General features: G+C 38.7%; 2 protein-coding genes across 7 annotated transcripts in view; one reads left to right on the top strand and one right to left on the bottom strand.

Annotated features, from left to right (window-relative positions):
* The window catches only part of REEP3 (receptor accessory protein 3), a 96,224-nt gene extending 73,997 nt beyond the window's left edge, over nt 1-22,227 (bottom strand). For 2 of the 3 annotated variants that reach the window (XM_023643849.2, XM_023643840.2), the window contains exon 1: nt 21,849-22,227. In XM_023643849.2, the coding sequence (XP_023499617.2) occupies nt 21,849-21,880 (32 nt within the window). In that variant the 5' untranslated portion in view covers nt 21,881-22,227. Of the gene's footprint in view, nt 1-7,191; nt 7,337-21,848 lie in introns of those variants that run through there. The other variant, XM_070225739.1, reaches the window with a different exon arrangement.
* The window catches only part of JMJD1C (jumonji domain containing 1C), a 346,762-nt gene continuing 340,574 nt past the window's right edge, over nt 20,963-27,150 (top strand). For 3 of the 4 annotated variants that reach the window (XR_011422710.1, XM_023643798.2, XM_070225674.1), the window contains exon 1: nt 20,963-21,690. Coding sequence is in view for 2 of the 4 variants with exons in the window: in XM_023643798.2 (XP_023499566.2) it covers nt 21,343-21,690 (348 nt within the window). In the remaining 2 variants the exon portion in view is untranslated. The remainder of the gene's footprint in view (nt 21,691-27,150) is intronic. The other variant, XM_070225715.1, reaches the window with a different exon arrangement.

Genomic DNA, 27,150 nt, shown 5'->3' with positions numbered 1-27,150 from the left:
AACATAAGCAATATAAAAAAGTTTCATTTTTTCCAAATAGCTAATTCTGTCTTCCTTGTGTTTGTTAAAAGTAAGACAGCCATAGAGATTGATCTAACACATGACAGAGGATAGACTCTCCCATTAGTCATTGATCCCAGAGTTCTTTTGTTTTTTATTTTTATTTTTTGAGGAAGATTAGCCCTGATCTAACATCTGCCACCAAGCCTCCTCTTTTTGCTGAGGAAGACTGGCCCTGAGCTAACATCTGTGCCCATCTTCCTCTACTTTATATGTGGGACGCCTGCCACAGCATGGCTCGACAAGTGGTGCATAGGACTACACCTGGGATCTGAACCGGCGAATCCCGGTCTACCAAAGCAGGATGCGCAAACATAACTGCTGCGCCACCGGGCAGGCTCTTATTTTTAATTTTTAATGTGTGGAGAAAGGACTAGGTAAATCAAACAGTCTTAGCTTTAGTGGCATATAACTAAATCCTAATGTATACATATATGAGGAGAACTGGGAAGTTTTCTCAAAATCCTAAGGTGAGTAGGGCATTTCTTTTCACATAGCAGTTTTACCAAATATTACTTTAAATTTACTATGTAATATTTAATTTACATGAGAAAACATATAAAATACACAAGCAAGTTATGAAGTCTAACAACACATGCAAACCCAATATCCAAATTAAAATAAAAACATTACCAACATCTCATCTACTTCTGTGCTCCTTCCCTATCTAAAGTGCTTTGACCACTCTTGTCTCTTGGTTCGACATCTTGCAGTTAGTTGCTCCAGCTCATCATTCCTTTCCGTCCCTGAACCTGTTCTTCCCCTCATGCTTCCCACATCACAAAATGGTGACACTTCCCACTCAAATAATCCAAGCCAAGCATCTAAATCCTCCTTCCTCCTCTCATCCAATCACCAAGTTATGTCAAATTTCCCTCCTAAATTGCTCTCATATCTGTCCCCATGTCCCAAACCCCTACCTCAGCCTTAATTTGGACCCTTCTTATTTTTCATGGGGACTATCTGCCCTCATCACTTTCCCCAGGCCCTCTATTAAAAGCATTACTTAAAATCTTTCAACTGTTCATCCCTGCTTTCTCAGTAAAGAAATAATTTCTCATCAGGCTATGCGAGGGTAGACCTAATTGATCTAACTCTTCAGACTTCTCTAACCTCATCTTTTGCATCTCCGTGCTCTAATGATATCGAACTACTTGCTGTTTCCCAAGTGAGTCATGTTATTTTGTGTTTAAGCTTGGCATATGTTTTCCCTCTGATTGGGGCCTTTTCTCAAGGAGGATAACTTCAAGGAGGAAGCAGAAAGGCCATTTTTCTCTTGGAAGGTTTCCTTGCTTCCTCTAGGTGAGAAACCTCTCCTCTCTGTTCTCACAGCATCTTCTACATACTTAATGTGATACTACTAGCAGTGTGACTTTGGGCAAGTCATTAACCTTTCTGTGCCTGTTTGCTTTTCTTTCAGATGCAATAATAATAGTGACTACCTTGTTGTGAGCACTAAATGAGTTAACCCACGTAATGATGCCAGACACACGGTGCACAATCCATAAATATTAGCTGGTGTAGTTGTCCTACAATATTATGTTCACTGACTTTCTCATCTACTGTCTGTGTGCTGGGTGTTCCATTAGGACAAAAACTGTGCTAAATTTAGCTCTGTATCCCCAAGGCCTAGAACACTCTTTGATACATAGTAGATGCTCAAGAATAATTGCAGAAAGAATAAAATAAAAAACAAAAAACTCTTCTTTTAAAATCATTTGTACACACAATCTAATATACAAATATAGCCTAAACTGAGGCCAGAAAATGAAAAAGTGGCAAAAGAAAGTGACAAAGTGCAGAATATTCAATCTGACAGTTCTATGATTTTCTTTTATGGCCTTTAAAAGAATTGCAATGGCCATTTAGAATTAGAAAATTATGATAGCAGTAGTATTTTTTCTGGTGGGTTAACTGTAATCATCACTTAAACATATGTATCAGCAATTTTAATTCTCAATTTAACATACAATGATATCTTCTTTTTTTTAATACAGTTTTATTTCTATTTACTTTACTTATTTATTTATTTTTTTAAAGATTGGCACCTGAGCTAAGAACTATGGCCAATCTTTTTTTTTTTTCTGCTTTTTCTCCCCAAGCCCCCCAGTACATAGCTGTACATTTTAGTTGTGGGTCCTTCTACTTGTGGCATGTGGGACGCTGCCTCAGCATGGCCTGAGGAGCGGTGCCATGTCCGCACCCAGCATCCGAACTGGCGAAACCCTGGGCAGCAGAAGCAGAGCGTGCCAACTTAATCACTTGGCCACGGGGCCAGCCCCCAATGATATCTTTTTATCACAATTTATTAAACCATAAAGTCAAAAAAGCAGTAACAGAAGTCTAATTTCTTTCAGTAGCAGAGGTCTCAATGTGAACATACATATAAAAATGGCCATATTTCCCAGTGTTATATTCATTTGGATTGATGGTTATTTTCCTCATTTCTGATTCATCCCTATTTTATGGAGAGCATCTAGTCCCTACTTGTTTAAAATGTATTTGCTTCATTAAAAAAATTTCTTTTCATAAAATGCTTCTGTTATTGGTTGATGGCCAAAGAGTTACCTTTTATTTATTTATATTGTTTTTAGTTTCCCTAGCAACACACAGTACTATACTTTAAATACCATACAGCTTTCCTCAGAAGAGTGACGTAAAAGAGATGTTGGGACAAATTCCAACAATTTCTTTTTAAAACACATATACATATTAGCTGCAGAAAAACAAGATTCACAAAATGAACACTCCTCCAAGTATTGTTTGCTAGAAAAAGTTTCATAATAAATGTGTGCCTGCATTCATCACTCAGAAAAAAATCACTTCTGGAGAATATATTCTCTTTTCCACCCAAATGTTTAAACCTGTTAAGTAAGATTGTTTCCCAAGAGATTTATCATTTAACAATCAAAGCAACCTTTTTAGTAAGCTAAAAGTTAGTTACTTTTACTAGTATGACTCATGATCATCTAAAAATGGATAAATTACATATTTTCCTCTTCACTTAGAATTAGTTTTACTTTCTTGTTGACCACATAGAGGCAGCTTAATCAAATCATCCTAGAATTTGAGTCAGTTAACGAGAAAAAGAGAGAAAAAAAGTGTAGTTTGCGTATGGGGAAAAAAATGGTCAGTTAAATATTTAAAGATGACACCTGCAAATTTTGTTATTCCAGCACTAAATTTAACACTTTAGGTCTACTAGTATTGGTAGAAACTTTAATATACCAGAATCCTTCTAATGCATGAAATAGCTTTAAAAAACACTTCCAAACAATAAAAGCTTGCCACGTGATCACAACATCAGAAAGATTAAAGAAAGCCAACGTCCCTTTTCATGGAGAACAGAATTGTGAGATATAATAAAGTGTGTCTGCTTTTGTTTTTAAGCCACTAAGTTTTGGGGTGGTTTGTTACATAGCAACAGATAACTGAAAGCAGGAAGGAACTCCAGGTGGCTTTGGTGTCAGTAAGCACAGGCTTCTGAGGGCATGGAAGTCAGGGGCAAATAAACGCTACCCGATGAATGGCTGGGGAGCACTGGGGGCATAATAAAGCACAGAGGAAGGTGGCGTCAATGGCACGAGGAACCGCTGGAGCAGGAGGATTGCAGGGCTGCAGGTAGTGACTCCGACTATATGTGTGGCATCCTGTACCCTTGAAGGCACCCAGAGAGACGGAAGTGAAGAGCTGAGGTCTTACCTAACTTAGAGGGTTTAGGGTTAGTAATCTACAGAGACTCAGGGTCAAACTATTAAAGTGACCTTACATAAGGTCTACAAGTTGGTGTCAAGAGAATATTAAGGTATAAAACAAAACAAGACTAATAAATTTCAGAAGCCAGTTTTTCTCCATCTTTCCCTTCTTTATAATTCTAAAAACATTTTAATGAAAGGGTTGCAACTCTGAAATACTCATTATTAATGCCTTGTTGCAATGCAGCAAATGGGGTGTTTTAAGGAACAAAGACTGATAACATATTCCTGTATAGGCCATATACACAGATATAAAGGACATTTACACGAAATATCACATTTGTGTCTCTCAGCAACCCCCTGAGTTAATCAAGAACAGAACTGTCACCATTTTAGCGATGAAGCAAAGTCACGTAACATGCAACTACTAAGTAGTAGGATGTCACTCGTACTGACTCAAATAAGAGGATAATGATGGTGTGGGGTTGCATTTTATGAAACTCTCAATTATGTAAATTAGGAATAATCTGACATTAAAAATATTGATGTTTTTACCTTATGCACAAAAACTGAAATAAATGTGAATCCAAAAAGTTATTGCAATTTCTTAAAAATAATTTCAAAGCTGGCTGAGGAGGGAATTGAATACTATTTTTATGCTGCTGCCACAGGGCAGTGCCACTTTAGCTGGAAAAAGGAAACGTCTATCCTTTGTTGAGATACCTCTATTATGAGATCTTGAACAACTTAAACTTTCAGTATAACTGCAGAGTTTATTAGCCTTAAAAAAATTTTATGTATAGAATAAATATGTTAGAATAAAGACCATCAATTTCTGTTAAGTTATATATTGGTAGATGATTGTACTTCTGTAACTAATAATTACTTCTTATTTGGGTTTAAATGCTACCACTTTGGTTTTTGCTTTAATACAGAATACAAGGAAAATTTATTTTGCTTTGTACAATGTCTCATTTTCACCTAATTGTTTAAAAAAAGTGAATTCTACTTAGTAAGCAAACTCTAGGATGCTATGGCAAATCTAGAATCATCTGGATTACCAGATAAGAGGTAATCACACCAGCCCTCCCAAAAAATACTTTACAAAGTTCAGGTCATAAGGGTATACATATTTCGGTAATTTGGGGGGGTTTTCAGTTATTTTAGGGGGGCTAGTATTTCAGTTTGTTTTGTATACATAGTAGCTATTCCAAGACCAGCACTGAAAAAGATTTTATTCATGGTTGGTATTAAAAGTTGAGAGTATAAAATAAAGGAATTTATTTTTCTGAGGAAAACTGTATTAAAACTAGTCTATGATTTAAATGATATTTGATTATAAAAAGAAACATGTTTAGCTGTTTAAAGAATGTTTTCAGTAGAAATGATTCATATTTATTGTAGAAACACTATCAAAAAGAACAAAGTAGAACTGTACACTTCACCCTCAGATCCACTGACCAGAAATAATCAGTAATAACATTTGAGGATCCAAACATCTCCTTCTGTATTATTTGTAGAGAAAGAAGACTGAGAGGAAAAGTATATAAAAATGGGATCTTAAAATATATGGAATTTAAAATAAAAATCCTAAATTACATTTTACTTAAATTTAACAGACGATAAGTAAAACTGAAAGAATAAATAAAAATTTTAGTTCAACAGTAGAAATGTCAGGACCTACGGTTATCCTTTAAGAAAAGGATTACGAAAGGCTGGCATTTCAACTCTAAACAGCATCTGTCTTTCTGCTGTGAAAGATAAAATCTGCCCCAGGCTTCCTCCCAGCTCCAGCCCCCTCCACGTTTTCATTACCTGTTTTTTTTTTTTTTTAACAAAGATGTATAGCACAATATACAATGTTAATACCGTGGAAACCTTTAAAAGCATGGATAGATTTTGATGACTTTAACTAAAAGCAAACATAAAGCCTCATATTGACCAAGTTTACAAATGGTCTTTTTAAGGCAGCATAAATGTGTACTGCTGCAAATGTGCTACTCAGCCAAGCCGACAAATGAGCTGTTTCGCTGTTTGCTAGACTTGTTCATTGGGAATGCTAGCTAGGAATATGAAGTGCATTTCCAAGCTGAATTTCATGAAGTACTATAGAGAATGTTGTAATAAAATCCAGACATTCTTTCCACTACATTCCTCTCCTCTAATACTCCTGTAATTCAATCTAAAAAGACCAGTCAAGTTTATCTGGAAAGATTACTTCTTTATAGGCCACTAATGTTGCTTATTGCTAAGCTTTAGATATTTTCTAGGTACTCAGATTTCCTTGTTTTAATATCATCAAATCGCTGAAATCCAAACTAAGGATATTTTACAACTTTCGTTTCCTTGTTTTAAAATAGTAGCAATGCTTGGCAGCTCAATTCTGTGATAGTTTCTTGACACTACTATTGCTCAAAAAAAAAAAAAAAATCATCACCAAGTTTTCCATCTCATAAACCTGCAGTGTAATGGTTTTCAAACCTGGTAGCACATTCCAATCACTTGGGGAGCTTTCAAAAATAAGCATGTTCAGGCCCCACCCCAGATCAAGTCAGTCAGAATCTTTGGGAATGGGGTTCTGGGAAAGGCATTTTAAAAACTTTTAAATACAGAATAGTGCTTTGTGAGCTCTTGTTCTAAATGAAGAATCCAAAGCACCTCAATGAAAATAGATACCCAATTTATCATGTGTTCAGTTATAGCGAAAATAATTTTAAGATTTTTAAGAGGTGAAAGCTATCACTCTATCAATCATATTTCTCAAATTAAATAGGAGCATCAATTTTCAACATTTGTAAAGCTACAGAACTGCTTTTTCGGTTGAAAGCTATAATTTTAAAGTACTCCATCATACAAAACTCCTTTTTCAAAGGTGAATAAAGTTATGAAATTTTGTCTGTTTATTGGGAAGTCTTAGGATTAGTTTGAGGGATTAAAACTTAGCAAAACATAAGACTGTGACAAAACAATAATAAAACAGGAGTCTGGCTAGGACAAGAATCCGTCTAGGAGTATACAGGGAATAAACGGTCACTGATTTCAGAGCCCATTTATAGGCTAACATTCTTTTCTTTGGCTTTTTTTTAACCCAGCTTCCAAACCTTTTAAATAGGTTTCTTGTTTATATTACAGAAGTTCCATTTTATCTCATGAATTTCTAATCATCTTTAGTAAGAAATGTTCCATAGTAATCCACTTCGTTTATCCCACCTGTACATGATTGGGCTCTGGGCAGTACTCCTTCTCTTGTTACAGAAGCTGATTGATGATTCATCTTCTAATTTCCTTCTTCTTAAATCATTCTCATGGACTCCTCCAAAATTCCTCAATCAAAGAGGCTAACATTTTTCACATTAAAAAAAGTTGGCAATCCTGTTGGTATTTCTGGGAGACTGCTGGGGTAAAGACTAAAGTTAAATCTAGTAGATTTACTTACTTTGCATTCTCAAACTGGGAATCTCTATAGATAGATCTGCATATCTACGAGCTAATGCCTCACAGTCTTGTTCCTGAGATGCTGCGAGGCTCTGAGTGTCCTCTGCTACTGACCAAATGAGCACAGCACATGGAATGACAAGGGAACAAGTGGACAGCCTAACAGGCCAAATAAATCCTGGCCATCAGTGGGTGACAGATGTCTTAGCCAGATCACCCCCACAGCAATGCTGACCACGTGGAAAACACACAACTCTCTATTTAATATTTTTAATTCTCCTCCTCTTCTACAAATGATGCTCAGCATACACAAGGAATCAGAGCTACACAGTACTATAAAATGTCAGTATTAGACGTTATCTCCCATTGATGGGTTCAAATCCATCCCAGATTCTAGGACTAATGTAACCTCCTTTGTAATAGCAGGTAACTGCTTTGAAACACATAACCTAAAAGTTAAATTAGTCTTAGGTAGGCATTAGGTAATTTCAAGCAATGTCATATTTTTGACCAGCTAAACTATCAAAATGGACAAGCAACATCATTAAGAACACAAAGCAGAAGCTGTCAAGAATATTATTCTACATTTCAACATCAACGCTATCTCTTAGGCCTGTCTTAATCTGGAAGTAGCTATAATGAAGGCACATTAATTTATACATTTTTTAGAAACTAAATTACTTTTTATAGCAATATCCCACATATCAAACAGATAAGAGAACTACCACCATCTGAAAATAAGAGGAAAAAAAGAAAAGCTCTTAAATGGCCATCCATGTACCTACTTCTAGAAGCACAAAAATCCTTTGGATAAATAAGAAACTGGACCTTCTTCATTGGACTCAGACCAGCTTTGAGAAAAAAAGGGACCAGAGACAGCCTGCCTGGCGATTTCAGAAAGGTTCTGGCCTTCTGTTAGCATACTCTTCATGACAGGTGCAGCCCGTTCCCTTCCTCCATCTGGGGCCTGGCTAAGCACTAAAACTGGCCTCTACACCAGGAAGAAGCATATGGGCTGGGATGGGGCAGCATCTCCTTTCTGTTGGTATCTGCTCCCTGTTGTCTTAGCTTGTCCCTTTAGTTACTGTAGATCTCTTGGTCCTGACTCACTGCAAGTGTTAAGCATTTTTTAAATGTCAAAGTTGATATAAAGAAAATACATGACACATACTTCTAAGTTATGAAGCATAATGAAGTGAATCAGTCATCCAACTTCAAAGTAGAATACTTCCCATACCATTCCTTGTACCAGAGCCCCTTCCTCTGCCAGGGTACTCCCCAGAACTAACCCCTAGCCTAAACTTTGTGTTTATCGTTCTCTTTTCTTTGTTGAATAACAGATTTGCCATATATGTATATATCTCTAAATTACATATTGTTTAGTTTTACCTATACTGGGGCCTTTAAAATGGTATCAGATTACATGCAATCATATCTGGCTTGTTTTTTTAAAAAAACACTAAAATTTTCCTAACATTCATCCATGTTGATGCTTGAGATATCTCATTCAGTTTCACTACTGTATAATATTCCATTATGTAAATACACTAACATTTATTTACTTATTCTTTTGTCCATGTAAATTGGTACTCTTGGTAGATTTCTGCTTTAAGAACTTTACTATAAAGTCTTGCAAATGTTTCCTGGTGCATGTGCCAAATTCTACCTAATTGTGGACTTGCTAGGTTATAGGGTGTATGAAGGATTAACACTGTAAGTTAGGGTCAAATTGTTTTCCAAAGCAGTTGCAGCATCTTATCCTCCTACTGGCATCACAAAAAAGGATCTTGTTGCCTACCCATCCTTGTCAGCACTTGGTATTTTCAGACTTTGTAATTTTTGCAATCTAGAAGGTGTGAAATGGAATTTCAATGTGGTTTTAATTTACATTTTCCCAAAAACTAATGAGTTTTGTGTATCTTCTATTTCTAGTTGTCATTGATTTCCTCTTCTAGGAGATGCCTTGTTCACTTGTCCATTTTTCTTTTAGATTGTCTATTTTCTTATTGATTTTAAAGAAGTCTTTGTATCTTCTGACTGTCATCCTTTGTTAGCTATGTATGTTACAAAACTGGCTGCATTTCTGACCCTCATTGGGCCACAATTCTAGTGCTGGCTTCCCCCATCACACCCTCCTCCTCTGCTCCTGAACTACTGAGGAACTAAGAAAATAATAATATGAGTTTTCTAAATAGAGCTTTAAAAAATATATATCCTGAAAGGGATATTTAAAATAATTAGGTATTTTTTCATATGGATTGGCAAAGATAAAATTATTGTCAGGGATGGTGAATGTAGTAGAAATGGACAATCAACTACCATTGTTGAGAGCGTAAAGGGAATCTTGATCTTGATAGGGGTGCTGATACATGAGTGTACACATCTGACAAAACTCACCGAAATTACTGTACGTAAATTCTATCTCAATAAAGCTGATTAAAAATGTGAAAAATAGGGGCCAGTCCCAAAGCTGAGTGCTTAAGTTCGCGCGCTCCGCTGCGGTGGCCCATGGTTTTGCTGGTTTGAAGCTTGGGCGCGGACATGGCACCGCTCATCAGGCCTTGCTGAGGCGGCATCCCATATGCCACAACTAGAAGGACCCACAACTAAGAATGTACAACTATGTACTGGGGGCTTTTGGGGAGAAAAAGGAAAAGAATTTAAAAAATCTTAAAAAAAATGTAAAAAATAATAGATGTAAGTCATAACAAAGGGAGGTGGTATAGCATATAGGCTAAGGTCTGGTTCTAGAGCTGGACTACCATTCACTTAGTAAGCTACATAACCACCTTGGGCAAGTTATTTTGCAACTGTAAGCCTCAGGGTTTTCAGTGGCAAAATGGGGATAATAGCAGTACCTGTACTATTAGGGCTGTTGCGAGACATAAACAAATTAGTTTGAAAGTGCTTAGAATAATGCTTGATGCAGAATGAATGTCAGATGTACGTGAGGCTACATTTATCGACCGTTTTCTCTACGGTTTGTTGTAGAGTCTGAAAAGTTCTTTCCTACCAAATCATAATCATAATGATATTCTCCTACATTTTCTTCTAAAAGTTTAAATGTTTTAGTTTTCATATTTAGGCAGGTAATCTATTTATAATTTATTTTTGAGTTTGCTGTGAAGTAAGAACATAACGTCATTCTTTTTTGCAAGAGATAACCAAGTTGTAACACCACTATTTATTAAATTATCTATCTTTCTCCACTGATTTTGAATAGTACTTCTGTCATATCAGAGTTTCACATATGCCTGGGTTAGTTTCTGGATTCCTGATTGTGTTCCACTAAGTATATTGTCAATCACTGCACCAATACTACATTGTCTTAATTACTATAACATTATAATGAATCTTGATATGTAATAGGGCAAGTCTTCCTTCCTTGTTCTTCAAAGCTGTCTTATTGATTCCTGAGCTTTTGCTCTTCCCTATGAACTTTAGATAGTCTATTGGGTTCCATGAAAACAAAAACAACAAAAATCCTATTGGAATCCCACTGAATTTATAGATGTATTTGGGAAGAACTGATAATCATCAACTAATATTGATCCATTAACATGGGCTATCTTTTATCTTTCAATCGTGTTTTATAACTTTCTTTATAGTTTCCCCCCCCCAGTTTAGACTGTATTTTAACAGGAGAAAGTAATCTGTTTACATTTATTTTCATTACTGATATATTCGAACCCATTTCTACCACCATCTTTTTTTGTCCATATGTCCTCCATCCCCAGCCCCCTTTATTTTGGTCTTCTGTATCCTTATAGCCTCTGCTTTTCTCTGTTGGCTTGGAAACTATCTATTATATTGACGACCTTTTAAATTATTATATCTCTGCACATGACAGAGACCATACAACTGTTTCCTCACCTTTATTCAGAGTGAAGGGAAAAAAAATAAAACTAGAGAAAAAGGTGAGGAAAGTATAAAAGAGACAGTGATGCCATACTTTGAAGTGCGGGAGCAGAACTGAATTCTTCAAAGGAAGAAACTGAATGCCTTTCTTCCTTATACAGTTCTTCCTCTCATCACATACTTCAAGTGCATCCAGGCAGTGTCATTTTTAGGTTACAGGTTATACAATTTTCAGCATGTCCTTTCTATTTCTCAGTCATTCAAGGTAATCAAGGTTTCTCTTTAGTTAAAGCAGTACAAGAATTTGTCACCAGCAAAAATTTAAGGTAATTGGGTACAGATTTACTGGAAGACAGTACATTTTATTTCTTAAACTTAGAGGAGACCAATTGAAATAAAGCCATATTTGAATCATATTTATCACCTAAAATAATACAAGACATGGGGCCGACCCGGCGGTGCATGGGTTAAGATCGCACGTTACGCTTCTCGGCGGCCCAGGGTTCGCTGGTTTGGATCCCAGGTGCGGACATGGCACCACTTGGCAAAAAGCCATGCTGTGGCAGGCGTCCCACATATAAAGTAGAGGAAGATGGGCATGGATGTTAGCCCAGGGCCAGTCTTCCTCAGCAAAAAGAGGAGGATTGGCAGTAGTAGCTCAGGGCTAATCTTCCTGGGGGGGGGGGGGGGGAGGAAACAAGACAGGGGATTTAGAAGTTCCTAAAAATTATTTAATCATAATAAAAGAGCATAAACTTGTGTGTGTGGGGGGGGAGGGGGGTGTTTATTTTTAATTCGCATTTCTGTCATTTTCACCTGTCAAGGAAAAGACCAGGTATCCTTTCAAAATATCTTTACACAAACCTTTTAGACCACCTTTCTCATACAGTTTTATTTAACACCTTAATATTTTCAGGTTAAGATGTATACACTTCCAAGGCTCTCTTATGAGGACCTAGAGGTATATCTTTAGAGAATACTTTTTCCCATCCATTTATGATCCATTAAACACCTTAAAATCATTATAATTTCTATTAGCAAAACTAACAGATATACATTAAACACCTTAAAATCATTATAATTTCTATTAGCAAAACTAACAGATATACAAAGTGAAAATGGAAAGGCCCTATGTTTCAGAAAATCAGAAATTAAAACTAAGATTGATGAAAATTAATGATTAAAAAATACAATGCAGGGGCTGGCCCTGTGGCCGAGTAGTTAAATTTGCACGCTCTGCTGCGGTGGCCCAGGGTTTTGCTGGTTTGGATCCTGGGCATGGACATGGCACTAGTCGTCAGGCCACAATGATGCGGCGTCCCATGTGCCACAACTAGAAGGACCGACAACTAAAATATACAACTAGGTACTGTGAGGATTTGGGGAGAAAAAGCAGAAAGAAAAAAAAAATTGGCAACAGTTGTTAGCTCAGGTGCCCATCTAGAAAAAAAAATACAATGCAAACAAACAAACATTGAATGAACAGCTGGGAAGTTTGTTCTGCAATCCTGAGGTTGGTTGGTGTCCCCAGCAGAAAACAAAGACCCAGGCACAAAGCTATGAAGAACTGATCACAGCAGTAATGATACCCATTAGGCAAACATCACCAAATTTTCTCTATTCCCACATCTGCACTTTCTTCAGGTCAACACTCAAGAATGCCTACTGCTCTTTGTTCCTATGGGCTTCTCAAATGGTAAGCAAGGAAAAGAAGTCAGTTTATCTACTTTACAGTTTTGGTGAAAGTGCATTCCAAATTTTGGGAGCCCTAAAGATTTGTGATTAAAATTTGATGATGAAAAAGTGTCACATTAGCAGAATCTTTAGCATATAATTTATTCAGTGCTGTATATATTCATGCTGTTTAATGCCAAACAATGCCATTTATTAATTTTGCTGATATTGATGTAATACAAGGTTAATGTATTCATTTATTTAAATATCTAAGTAGTTTTATTAAATACAAAATACTTCAAAGTAATTTATCTATGATTCTCTATAGGAAGCATACAAATAATATAGCCAAGATCTTCAACTAGGGTTCTTCTCTCCCCTTTATGCCTCCAGTGATGGAGAACACACTGTTCTCATGAGGTAGTCAGTCTCAATGTTGAACAACTCTAGGTGTTAGGAAGTTTTCCCTTATATATTGAATAAAATTGTCTTCCCCATAACATCTACCTATTGCTCTAGCCTTGCATTTCACAATAAGATAGAAAAATCAGCACCCACTCCTCCATGTGACAACTCAAATTATATTGAGACAGCTATTTTGTTAGACTTTTTTCTCCTTTTCCAATCCAATCCCTAAAACTATTCCTTGGTATATACTAGTTTTCCTCATGATATGTAGAAGAGATTGTTATGGATTGACTTGTGTCCCTCCAAAAAAGATATGTTGGAGACCTAACTCCCACTACCTCAGAATGTGACCTTATTTGGAGATAGGGTCTTTACAGAGGTAATCTGGTTAAAATGAAGTAATTAGGGAGGGCCCTAATCCAGTATGACTCTGTCCTTATAAAAATGGGAAATTTGGACACAGAGACATGCACAAAGGGAGAATGCCATGAGAAGATGAAGGCAGAGATCAGGGTAACACATTTACAAGCCAAGGAACGTGAAGATGGCCAGAAAAACCACTGGAAGCTGGGAGAAAGACATGGTACAGATTCTTCCTCACAGCCCTCAGAAGGAACCAACCCTGCTGACACCTTCATCTTGGACTTCTAGCCTTCAGAGCTGTGAGACAGTAAATCACTGTGTAAGCCACCCATTCTTGTGGTACTTGGTTATAGCACCCTCAGCAAACTAATATGTTTCTTAAAAATGTGACATGAAATTAAGGAAATTTTCCACAGTAGAATGCTTGGTTTTATTTATGGATGAGAATAATTCTTTTCTAAAACGGACATATCATCATTTGAAAATATTAATGTTCTCAGCAATAATATATTTGAATACATCTTGAAATTATTGAATTACTTGCCCGTACAAACCTATTATGTTTAGATTTTTCCTTTGACTTTGGCTTTCACGATTTCCTCACTAGCTCTGCTTTTGCAGAGTTAATGATACTCTTACTAGGAAGGAAAGCAACATATTAGTAACCTTTGAATCTGCATTCAAATTCTAATATTCTAACAACTTCTAGGAAAGGGAAAACTATAACTTGTAATCACATTTCACTTATAAATTTAGGAAATAAGGAACATAACAGCTGATGTACAGAATGTGTGATTATAAAAATTCTTTTCAAAGTGTACTGTATCAGTGACTTTCATCAATTTTGGGAAATTCTCTGTAAATACTGAAACAGAAACTAATTTTGAAATAGGGAAAAAAACTATGACAGCTTGATCAGCAACAGTATTTTATACAGATATCTCCTGAGACACATGAATTTCCAATAATTCCTCCCATTAAGCATATAGAAGCAGCAAATAGTAAATAACAAAGCCATTTTTAGATGTGGATGCTGAGCAGACTGTATCTTGTAAGGGATCACTTCGAGAGAACTTTCTGCAATGATGGAAATGTTCTGTTTCTGTGCTGTCCAATAAGGTGGCCACTAAGCTCCTGTGGCTATCGAACACTTGAAATGTGGGTAGTGTGACTGAGCAAGTTAATTTTTAATTTAATTAATCTACATTTAAATAGACACATGTGACTGGTGGCTACCATCCTAAACAACACAGCTTCTAGGCTCTTTCCTTCCCATACATATTTTTCTTCCCTTTTCACTTAACACAGTGATTCTCCACTAGTGGCAATGCTCTCCACTAGGTGACAAATGGCAATATCTGGAGACATCTTTGGCTGTCATAACTGGGGGGTGATACAGGCATCTTGTGAATAGAGGTCAGGGATGCTGCTAAACACCTACGATGCACAGGACAGCCCCCCACAAGAAAGAATTATCCAGGCCAAAATGTCAACAGTGCTAGGCTAAGAAACTCTGACATATTTAAAGGATCTTTAAATGAAATTAAAAGTATTTTGAATATCATTATGAATGGCAGTATAATATTCTAATATTAGCTAGCCTGCTCTTTACATAAAATAATCTTTCGCTACTGTTCAATAATTCCATCCCAACTGCTACTATTTTCTCTGTCCACAGTATCCCACTGAGTATGCCATCTTGCCTGATTTTCGGTCATAGTGGCCTCTATAAATTTAACATGACTGAAGTTGGTAAATTTACTTCAGTAATAGGGATATATATGCTTAAACCCTTAGCAGAGTTTTGTAAACATGAAGACATTTATAATAGAATAATTTTTATCTTTTCATTCAATCTCAAAAAAATGTATGAAAGGAGTCGTTTAGTGCAAATGAATAATCAATGACAAAAATAAGCTCATGTTCTGCTAACAGAGACTCAGCAGTAATTTTTTTCCATGTGATGATCAAAATAGTAATCTCATACTTATTTTGATATTTAAATTACCCATTTATGCCATTATTATTGTAATATACGATTTATTTGAACATTTAAATCTATACTGAAAGTAGAGAACATAAAAATCTCCATCCTAAAAGGGTTCAAAAAGCCAGCAGAAAAAGAAATAGTTAATATAGCAGCAGTAACAAAAAGCGGACAAAAGCAAATTGTTTCTGAAAAGAAGGCTAATAATGGAATCTTGTTGGAAGTTCTGGCCCATGCAAAGAAAACAAGACTCAATAGTTTAGCATGTGTTTTCTGTCTTAACAAAGGAAGACAGAAAAGATGACCTCTTGTAGGGCATTCACAACAAATTATATTTTTAAGATTTTAACTTTTTCAATTTCCTTGAAAACATCATTGCTCCTCTTTACCTTATTTCTCATCATCTAACAGCAATTTCAGTAAGTATCCTTAGACACAACTCATGAACCTCTAAGCTATTCACATGATGGATCTCATCAAAACTGGTAAATAAAGATAAAATCTACCTTAACCTATTTGAAAGAAAAAATTTTACCCATCATTGAGATTTTAAAACCATTTAAAAAGTTGAAAGCATATTTAAGGGAAGGAAAATATAACATAAATTATGACTGCCTTCAAACTTCCACAAGGATTTAAAAATGACTCAAGATATTTATGATTAATTCTATCATAATCTTAACCAAGACACACACACACACACGTGGTAGAAGCAGGATGCTATTATAACAATACATTTAAGATATGATGCTAGCTTGGACTAGGTAATGGAAATAAAGGTTGCGAGAAGTGGGTGGATTCTGGATATATCTTGAAGGTAGAGTGAACAAGATTGCTGTAAGATTCAATGCAGGGAACAAAAGAAAAAGAGGAATCAAGGATGATCCCAAGGTTTTTGGCGTGAGCTACTGGAAGGATTGAGTTGTCATTAACTGAGCTGGGGCAGGCTGCCAGAGAAGCCAGACTCAGAAGGAAATTCAGGAGCTCAGTGTCGGTATCTTAAGTTCAAGATGACTTTCAGACGTTTCCAAGTAGAGTTAAGCAGGCAGTTGAAAATATATAGGATCGTGAGTTCAGCAGAGAGGTCTGGGTTGGAGACGTAAATTAACAAGAGTCCTCCTAGGAGTGTAGATAGAAAAGATAAAAGATCTAAGAACCAAGCCCTTGGATATGCCAACTTTAAGTCAGGACATGTGGAGGAATGTGGCAAGGGAAGACTGAGAAGGGAGTGGCCAGTTGAGTTATGAGGAAAACAAAAAAAGCAAGGTTTCTTGGAAACCAAGTGAAGAAAGTACTTCAAGGAGAGCAATTTATCAAAAGCTGTTGATAAGTCAGATGAGGACTAAACAATCTGGCCACATGGAGGCCACTGCTGACCTAGAGAAGGGCAATTTTAGTGGAGTGGTTGGTAGCCAAACCTAAACGGTACGGGTTCTCAGGTGACCCAAAGTAGAGGAAGTAGGGAATTCGTGTTTAGGCTATTCTTCTGATGAGTTTCTGCTTTAAACAGAAGGAGAGAAATGGGGTAATAAGATGAAAAGTATAGTAGGCTGAAAGAGTTTTCTCTTAAGATGGGATAAATAATAGCATGTTTGTATGCTGACAAGAAAGATCTAGCAGAGAGGGAAAAGAGATGATGCTGGAAAGAAGGGGGAAAATTGCTGGAGTGTGGTTTTTAAGGTATGTAATTTAGACTCTAAAGATATCCATTAAATATAACTGAAGAGGATCAATTAAAGAGGACTGACATTTTTACTAGTAATGCCAGGTAATTATATTATGGAAAAACAAAAATAAAAATGTTACTAATGTAAAAAAGGAAATATAGATGTATGGAATTAAAAAGAAAGTCTCCAAATTCATCCAATTCTATATAAGAAAGTAGTATCTATCAAATATCTGGAGCAATTAATACTTTATATTTAGAAGTAAAAAAGAAATCGTCAAGTAAAAAACGAACAAGTTCACCTACACTAAGACTATCAACTCTCTATACAACCAAAAATAAAACATCTAAAGAGAAGTGTAATTAGACTGAGAAACATATTTGCATCAAATATGACTTATGGTTAATTTCTTTATTATGTAAGGAGCTCAGACAAAAGTAAATTATCAAGGAACCAAGAGATAAATGGTAAAGGACATTCGGACTATTTGCATAATTGGAGATATAATCAATGAATATTATGACAAATATTAAACCTTGCTAATAAGCAAAATAATGCAAAAGGAAACAATTTCCTAATACACTTATTAGGAAAGTATAAAAGAATTAAAACCCCCAATTCTGGCTACACTGTGATAAAGACAGAACTCATACATTGTTGATGGCATTGTAAAATATTAATATTCTTTTGGAAAGCAATTTGGCAATTCATATCAATGGTCATAAAAATATTCATAGCCTTTGACTCAGAAATACTCCTCTTGGATATTTTATCCTAAGGAAAAAGAAAGAAAAAGTATATGTAAATGATGTCCACTGTAGCACTATAATTACACTGTAACATTACTTATGATAACGAAATATTAGAAATAATCTAAAAGCCAAATTAAAAAATAGATGAATGGCTACGTGCTCAAGTAACCCTTATTTTACTTAACGGCCCCAAGGTTCAAGAGTAGTGATGCTGGTAATTCGGATTTGCCAAAGAGAAATTATTGTTAATCTCTTACTGTGCCTAATGTATATTCGACTTTATCATAGGTATGCACATATAGGAAAAAACATAGTATATATAGGGTTCGGTACTATCTGAGGTTTCAGGTATCCACTGGGAGTCTTGAAACGTATCCCCATGCAGATAAAAGGGGACTACTGTACACAAATTAAGAAAACTCAGAGGGGCTGGGCCCTGTGGCCGAGTGGTTTAAGTTGCGCCCCCTGCTTTGGTGGCCTAGGCTTCACTGGTTGGGAGCCTGGGTGTGGACCTAGGCACCACTCATCAAGCCATGCTGTGGTGGCATCCCACGTAGAAGAACTAGAATGACCTACAACTAGGATATATAACTATGTGCTGGGGCTTTGGGGAGGAAAAATTTAAAAAACAAAGAGGAAGACTGGCATCAGATGTGCTCAGGGGCAATCTTCCTCACCACACACACAAAAAAAGTTAGAAAACTGGGATCTCTCACAACCTGTGAGAATCAGGTTTCAAAAGGTGAGGTAGGGGTACCACATATAAATGTAATATCATTTGGCAGGCTCATATTACCATCCCTTAATAATTGCTAACTAATCTTTCAATCTTGCCTGTAAAGTTAAAGTAAGCTGATTTTAAACAGACTGGAAGTAATGAAAAAATCCTTTCATACCATCACAGAATGCTACAGCTGTACAAAAGAGTTTGGAGATTACCAGATCCCTTTATCTCCACAAAGAAATTGAGATCTATAATTAGGAAGAGGGTGACTCAAGGTCATTCAGCTGTTAATATAACCAAAGCTAGTTCTAATTTCCAGGTTTCCTGATGATAGTCCAACGATATTTCTTTCTGTACCATCCATCTTATTCCCCTCCCCCATAAAAAAAATCTGTCTACATATCCATTGTTTTAATAAAGTGCACAACAAATGCTGAGCACATTCGGTGTGTTTTTAGTTAAACTAATTTAATCTTTACAACAGTTTTAAGGAGGTAATACTATAACCACTTTAAGATGAGGACACTGAAGTTCAGATGAGTTTAATATGTTGCCCAGGACCACATAGCTATTAACTGGCATCCAGGTCTGATTCCAGAGCCAGTGTTCTTCTCCCAGTGGTCTACCACAAAGCCTGGGGAGAAAGTGCTCACCCACATAGGGAACTCTGGGTATGGAGGTTCCTTGAGTTCCTTGCACATACCACCAGAGGTTCATGTTGAGAGTACTATCTGATCTTTCTTCAGGCTCAGGACTAGCTAGCTGGCTGTTCCAGTGGGTTAGAAAGAACGTAAGTAAATTCTATCCCCTGGTGTGAAAAAGGTTTCCAAGTTTGTGTAGATCCTAGGACTGAGCTTTTGTGTCCTTATACTATGATCAAGGGAGTAGAAAACATTCAGTGCTTAGAGATACAGAAATTGAACAGCAAAGGGGCAAAATATAATGATGCTTATATTCCCTGACAAGTGTGCTTTCTAATATGCTGACGGTTCAATGGCTCATGAAATACTTTTCCTGACACTTGATAAATACATTTCCGTGACCTTTTCTCCCTCACATTTTTGCTCCCTTTCTTTTGCCTCACCTTCTCTAAGTTCTAGCATCAGAGGCTTCAATTCCGTCTCTCCAGATAAGGGGCCCGCTAAGTGGTCTCACAGTCTTCAGTGTCTCTCCATGGCCAACCATCTCACATATTGAGGGAAGGAATCTTCCAAAGCAAAGCCATTGCTGCCTCATAAAATCTATCCCCTCTTCCTGAAATTCCTTGAAAACAGACCCCAGCCTACCTTTTCAGCTTTCTCTCTCCCCAGTCCCTCAAGTCCACTGTAACTAATCTGGGCTTTTCCTCCTCTGGGCTCACGATGACCCCTTTATCAGAATCCTTTCTTTTTCATCTCTGGCTGTCTAAATTCAGTCTGTCCTTTAAGGCCCATCTCAAACGTAATTTTCCTTGCTTTTTCTGATTCTCCAACTAGACATAATCCCTTCCTTGTCTAACCCCTATAGCACTGGGTGTAACTCTTACAAGACTTGACTTCTAACCTGTACTGCAGATATCAGTGTGTCTGAACTGTCAGTTTCATGAAGATCAACTACGTGTAACTAATCTTTATGTTATAGTCAGCACCTAGAGAAGACATTCATATGCATAGTCGATGATTAAAAACAAAAATCTCCTTTGAGTAATGTGAACTAAATCAAAGTGCTTCATAATTTTCTATCAGTTAAAGAACTGGTCAAAGGAACCTAGAAAGTTAAAAAAAAAAAAAGGGTACAAATTCTTAATGCGGCACTTGATTTTCTAGGTAGACACAACAGCTGATAGACATCTACCAGGTCAAGAAAGGCATGCCTTTTTTATGTAAATGAAACTCAAAGAGAGGCTAAAAAGGCTAAAAAACAATCTGAAGACATCTGTGGTATGCTTTTATTTCTTGATTTTTAGTTTTGTACAGATGAACGCAGAAAACTGAAGCTTTAAAACTAGAAACTGTACCGACGAACAAACTGCATTAAGACAATCAAATGACAAATTTTGAATGCTATTCCAAATCAGGTAGAATAGGGCTACTAAGCGATTGATTCACTCCCAAACAAAATAAAACCGAAATTAACAGAAAATTTAGCTACTTCTCGCTGGTGAGAAAACTAAAAATCTGGTAGTGTTATTTTTTCCACATTCTCAAGCTCATCAGAGAAGCCTGCCGACTCACAAAAACATGTCATAAAGGTACTGAGAAATATTACTCCTACAGAGATTATGAATAAGAAATCTATGGGCCCCTGGCGGTTACTACGTCACAGTTGTTTACTTTGAGGCTTTTTTTTTTTTTGAAGAGGGGTAAAATGGGGAGGAAGGGAGGAAATCAGTTTAAACTGTATTCAAATACGCACCTTTACAGGGTAAACACTACAACTCAACTAATTTTTGTCTTATGGACCTGTAGCACTTGTTGGTAAGAGCACACTGAAATGAACCGATCGATAATTTGAACAAAGACAACAGGCACCTGCAGCTTCTCAATCACTTAGCAAATATTTCCACCAAGACAAGGCCAAATTCTGACATTTGGCGAGCAGGGGGGCGTCACCACTCAGTAATGAGCTCCTTTCTCGGTAAGCTATAAATCTTGGGGCAACTGGGACCCTTCCCAGGGATCTGAACTGTGAGCGGTCCCGGGTTTTTAGACAAATCTCTCCTCCTACCACACGTGACCGAATGGCAATCAGCGCCGAGAGAGACACGGCAACGCACCAGCCGCGGATACAAAGACTCGGCGCCGGCGCCGCCGCATCCCCCGGGGGACCGCGGAGCCTCCCGCGCTCCAGCGTCTGCGGAGCTTGCGTAGGGCGCGGCCGCGAGGCGCGCCGCTCCCGGGCCCGCAGGGCGGTGCCGCGCAGCGCGGGGAGCGGGAGCGGGGAGCGCGCGCCGCCTGCCTTGCGCGCCTGCCCACCCAGCGCCGCGGGAGCAGGGCCGCCGAGCAGCACGCAGCCGGGCCGCGCCGCCGCCGCCACCGCCGCCGGGCCCTCGCCCGCCGCAGGGAGCCACGCAGCGACGTCGACCAGGGTGAGGAGGCCGAGGGCCCCCAGCCCCCGGGCAGGCCCGCGGCCAGGCCAGCCCACCCCCACCAGGCCTGGGCCTTCCCTTCTCCTCCTGGCCGCTGCCCCTCCCCAGACCTCCCCTGGGCCTCGCGCGGGCTGCGGGGCGCCGTGAGCGGCACTTACACCACGGCTCTGGAGATCATCCAGGACACCATCTTCCCGGGGGCTTGGACCCCACTTTGGGGGCGGGTGGGCGCCGAGCGTGGCGGACCAGGCCGCCAACGGCAGGCCGCGCGGTCGCCGCTCCTCGCGCTCCCCGGGGCCGCGCTGGCGCCCTCGGGAGCCGGGCCCGGTGTATGCGCGCGGCGGCCCGAGCTGCGCGGCGGTCGGTCCCCCGCCCATCCCCGCCCGCCGGCCGAGCCGCCGCCGAGCCAGCCGGCCCCGCCCCTGCGCTCCGCTGATAGGCGGCGGCGGCGGCGGCGGCGCGTTGGCGGAGGCCAGGTCTGGGCGGCCGGGCGACCCGGCTTCGGCGCTGGGCGGGCGGCAACCCGGCCCGCGCCGGGCAGCCTTGCGGCCCGGACCCCTGCGCTCTAACCTCCGTCTCCCTCCTCTTTACGTCCCTGGGACGCCCACCTGGCGTGGAGGGGAGTCGGGGGGGTGGGCCGGAGGCTGAGGAGGGGGACTAGGGGTTAGGGGTTGTCAATGCGTGTGTTAAAGACGAACTAGTAGCAGGAACTCTGTCCTATAGGATCCTCTGGACCAGGCCCTAGATTCTGGAGAGGCAAGATTTTGAGATGTTCAGCCACATCCGGTGATCTCACTGTTCACTGAGGCTCTGCGCTCTGGGCATCCTCAGAGTACTGAATTTTAAGGGAAATGTCGGGGGGATCTTTGCACAGGCCTCAGTGTATTACCAGGAGTCTTGTGGTGCTTGGTGCAGTGCAGGGAGGGGCAGAGGAAGAAAGCATTGGATTTCACGTTTGCAGCAGTGGGCGTATTGATATCACTGTTCTGAGCCTGTTAAGGCACCTTTCCATCACAGCATCTGCAAAGCCTGTTTTACAGACACGTATCTGAGCCTCCCAGCTATCAAAGTAAAAGCTGAGCTTCGGATTCCTGACCTCTCCTACTCTTTACGGCTGTCTGCTTTTTGGGAGGTTGCCTTACTGCTTATACCTTGCAATTGTTGCAGATATAATTTTAAGAGAGAGAATTCAAAAACAGTCATTTTTTGGTGGCAGTACCAAATTGAGAAAATGATCTTAAAGTTTAGTCGTCTTTTTTTTCATTTAAGACGACAGTAAAAGATAATTCTAGTATTCAGATGATAGGAAGAATCAACGATGAAATGTGGCCTTCAAGACTTTAATTAGAGCCCTAGAAAATATAATAGCTTATTTTTTGAACATACTATGATTTATTCTTTGTGTTCCTCAGTTTCCCCATAGTAAAAAGAGGTTAATGATACTGTAGCCTACCTCTTGCCTTCCAGGGTGACTCGAGGCACTGCTAAATAACACGTTTAGGAAGTTCTCTGATTTGCTTGGAAGAAAATCAAGGACACGTAAGGTTATCCTGAGTTCTTTTAAGTTCCCAAGTTTAATAAATTTAGTAATATTTTGATTATTTAAGAAGTTAATTCAGAAGCTACTTCCTACTCTTGGATTAGGTTCTTTTTGCTTATTTACTCATTTTAAATGTATATATTTTAATTTCAGGAGTCTCAATGAAAATTTGCATTTGTTCAGAATCTTTTATTTTTGGCCATTATTCAGCATAATTTGGGGATCAGGTGTGCCACATACGCACCAGTTTTCTGGGAAACTTCCCCAGTAAAACTCAAACTCATTTGAATGGCATTCAGATCCCTCCATGAACAGGTCCTGAAATGTTTTTACTGCCTTCCCAACCCCTAATGTAACCTTTCCCTACTACTATCCTTGAACCAAGCTGTATTTTCATGCTCAGTTCCTTTGCCTGGACTTCATTTTTTCTTTAATGATTTGCTCCCCATTTTCTTATCAGAATTCTTGTTTTTCGATGTCCTTGATTTTCCTCAGTGAGAATTATTCATAATTTTCTACAGGCCTCCATAATTTATTTTTTGACTTTCTATTTAACGACTATGTCATTCTGCTGTATATTATGATTATGGTTTACCAATTTCTAATCTACTGGGTGGTAAAATGTTTGAGGACAGTTATGGTATAGTAGATATCTTGTGTTTTCCCAGCATCCAGAATAGGGTGATTGCCCAATGAAAGTTTGAATAATGTTTGTAGGCTATAGTCACTCACTTAAGTATCAAAACTTTACGAAATTTCAGCCGCATTTGGTGGAAGTCTCTTAAAGATGTGAGGCTTTCTTGCCTTCTTAATTTGGGGGGCATCATTCTGAATATTAATTATTTCACTGCATTTTAATACATTCATGCCTTCAGTGGTTGCTGAGATGTAGGACTGCTGGCTGCTCTCTGAAATGTCCCTAGGCTGCTGTGTGTTAAATTTCACTTTGGGTGCTTATTATATCTTCAGCCTCCTCCACATTCATGTCACATTTTGCTGCTCTCAATCTGGAACAGCCCTCTTGTTAACATTTCAATATGCCATGTGTTGGAAACCAGCTACTCTGTGCTACGCACATGTAGTTGAGTCAAGCTTTACAGCCCCAAAAGCCTAGGCAATGTTTCTTCCCTTCTGATACACTGGAAACTGGGGAAGCTGGGAGGCATGCTCTTTTGGTTGTTGGAATGATTGGAGCCCCACATCAAACCACTAGCATTTGATGGGTGGACATCAGCGATGCTGTACTTTTTGCAGTGGTTGGGCTGTCCAGAGCAAAAAATGTCCCCATGTCCTGCATGGTTTAGGAATATCCTGCCCGACATTTGTTATTATCTGAACCTAGAACCTCCATTTTACATATAAACTCATGGTTTTAACTGAGACTGAATTTTCCAGTGTCTATTTCCACATACAACTGTTGTGTGAAAGGAGGATTTATTTTGTTCAAAACTTGATCAAGAGTTGTTTACAGTTTTGGAAAATTGCATAACAAACAACTTTGCATTCGTAGCTGTCGTGTTCAGCTGCTAATTACTTTTATATGTCTTCTAGTTCACGTTTGTTTCAGGATTAACATATTCAAATACATGTTATCTTCTAAGTTATTTCATTTCCCTTTTCTATTTATATTTTATTTAGGGTGTATCGATTTTTTTGAAGTTGTCTGTAGGAAGATTGTTATTAATTTCATTTTGGTATGATAAAGCAGAAGTTGGAAAACATTTTGTGGAAAGAGGATGTCAAGTCTGATGTGGTTGAGAATTATTGGTCTAAACAAAGAGTACCTTCATCTGAGGAGGAGCCTGTCATGGAAAGTGCCCAGATTTTAGTAGTGGGTGTTTCTAATTTCTGTGTATGGGGCTGTGCTTTGGATAGTTGAGATCTCCTAGCAGGCGGCCATTAGATAAGTGCTTTATGGTGTAAGGCAAGGCTCTAGAGAAAATGAGAGAAAAGGAAATACATTACCTGCTGCCTAGAAGCTTTTAAAGTGTGGTCTCATTTGGCTTACTTGAAATCGTTTCTTGTATAGAAGACAGAAAATTACTTCTTTAAATACCAAACTTAATTGTTATTATTTTACATATGTCACTAGTATTCATTTGTTGTGCTATGGGACACCTCCTTCATTGTGTTCTGCAAAGACACTTTTCTTTGGGTATTGAGTTTAGTTGTGGTGGGAGACAGCATATTTAGGGCAAAGGATGTTCTATCAGGAGACCTATTTCTACTGCCAGTAAAGTAATGTTTGGCAAGGCAACCTGTTTCCTGTTAAATGGTGGTGATAATGTTATGATGATCAAATGCATGCAAGGAGTTTAAAACCTAAGGGTAATTAGACTATTAAAAGAATTGCTTTCTCTTCTGCTTCTTCACTTAGTGTTCCTAGGAGATACATGGAATGTGCGTCTTCTACGTGTTATAGGAGTTCATTTGGTTCATTTGTTAGGAAAAAAAAAATCGAAAAGTACCTAGGAGAGCAGACAGTGAGAGAGATAGTATCTAATCTATGTAATTATTAATGAGTATGCTAATGAGACTAAATACTAGGTCACCTTCCCATGTCAAGTGGAAGAATATTTTTATTTGGAGAAAGGCTAAAATTACTCAGTCTACCTTTAATAGTTGTTTAGAAAATAGTGTGAGGGAAAGTATCTTAAAGAGAATGATTTAAAAGATGAAACCTGTTCTTTTTCCATCTGCTGCCAGATGAATATTTCTTCTCTCTTACCCAGTCTGCCATATGGTATTCTGGCTACAACAGAGATCAAATTTGGTGTCTGACATTGAATTATAAAGAAATAATATTGAGGGGCCAGCCCTGTGGCCTAGTGGTTAAGTTCGCCCGCTCCACTTTGGCAGCCCAGGGTTTTTCTGGTTTGGGTCCTGGGTGTGGACCTGGCGCTGCTCATCAGGCCATGTTGAGGTGGCACCCCATATAGCACAACCTGAGGCACTGATGACTAGAATACACAATTATGTACTGGGGAGCTTTAGGGGGAAGAAGAAGAAAAAAAAAAGATTAGCAATTGAAAATACAATAATCAGGTTGCAGTAGAGTATAAAGATTAGATCTGAATTAAGTATTTGACTATCGGTATTGATAAAGTTACTAGCTATTGGTATTGATAGATGAAGTTACTAGGTAGCAATCAATGAAGAAAACAAAATATGCCTGTGATGGCTGGATCTAGGGAACACTCTAGTACCTTACTAGGGATCTAGTAAGAAATTGACCTTATCTGAGGTTCTTATACATTTAAGGTAGTAGCTTTCCTTACAACAGTTAAGCATTTAGACAGAAGAGGTTTTGTTTCCCCCTTCAAGGTAAAAACTGGTTTTATATTTGGCCATGTTAAATGGCAGAGAGGGGCTGGCCGGGTGGCATAGTGGTTAAGTTCACATGCTGTACATCAGCAGCCCGTGGTTCACAGGTTCAGATCCTGGGCACGGACCTGCACACCACTCATCAAGCCATGCTTTCGCAGCATCCTACATATGAAAAAGAAGAGGAAGATTGGCACAGATGTCAGCTCAGGGCCACTCTTCCTCACCAAGAAAAAAAAAACGGGAGCAATAATTTTGGGGCTGGCCTCATGGCTGAGTGGTTAAGTTCGTGCGCTCCACTTCGGTGGCCTAGGGTTTTGCCAGTTCGGATCCTGGGCGTGGGCATGGTGCTGCTCATCGGGCCATGCTGGGGTGGCATCCTGCATGCCACAAGTAGAAGCACCCACAACTAGAGGTGCACAACTTTGTACCAGGGGGCTTTGGGGAGAAAAAGGAAGGATGGGATCTTTAGAAGAAAAAAAGAGAAAGAATAAAGGAAAGAAAAAGAGAAAAAAAAATTTTTTAAATTCCTATGGCTCCAAAAGCAATATGAATAAGATTTCAAGATGAATAACAAACTGGGAAAAAATATTTTA

The sequence above is a fragment of the Equus caballus genome, chromosome 1, assembly GCF_041296265.1.
Source record: "Equus caballus isolate H_3958 breed thoroughbred chromosome 1, TB-T2T, whole genome shotgun sequence".
NCBI lineage: Eukaryota > Metazoa > Chordata > Mammalia > Perissodactyla > Equidae > Equus > Equus caballus.
This window is presented reverse-complemented; position numbering and strand designations above follow the sequence as displayed.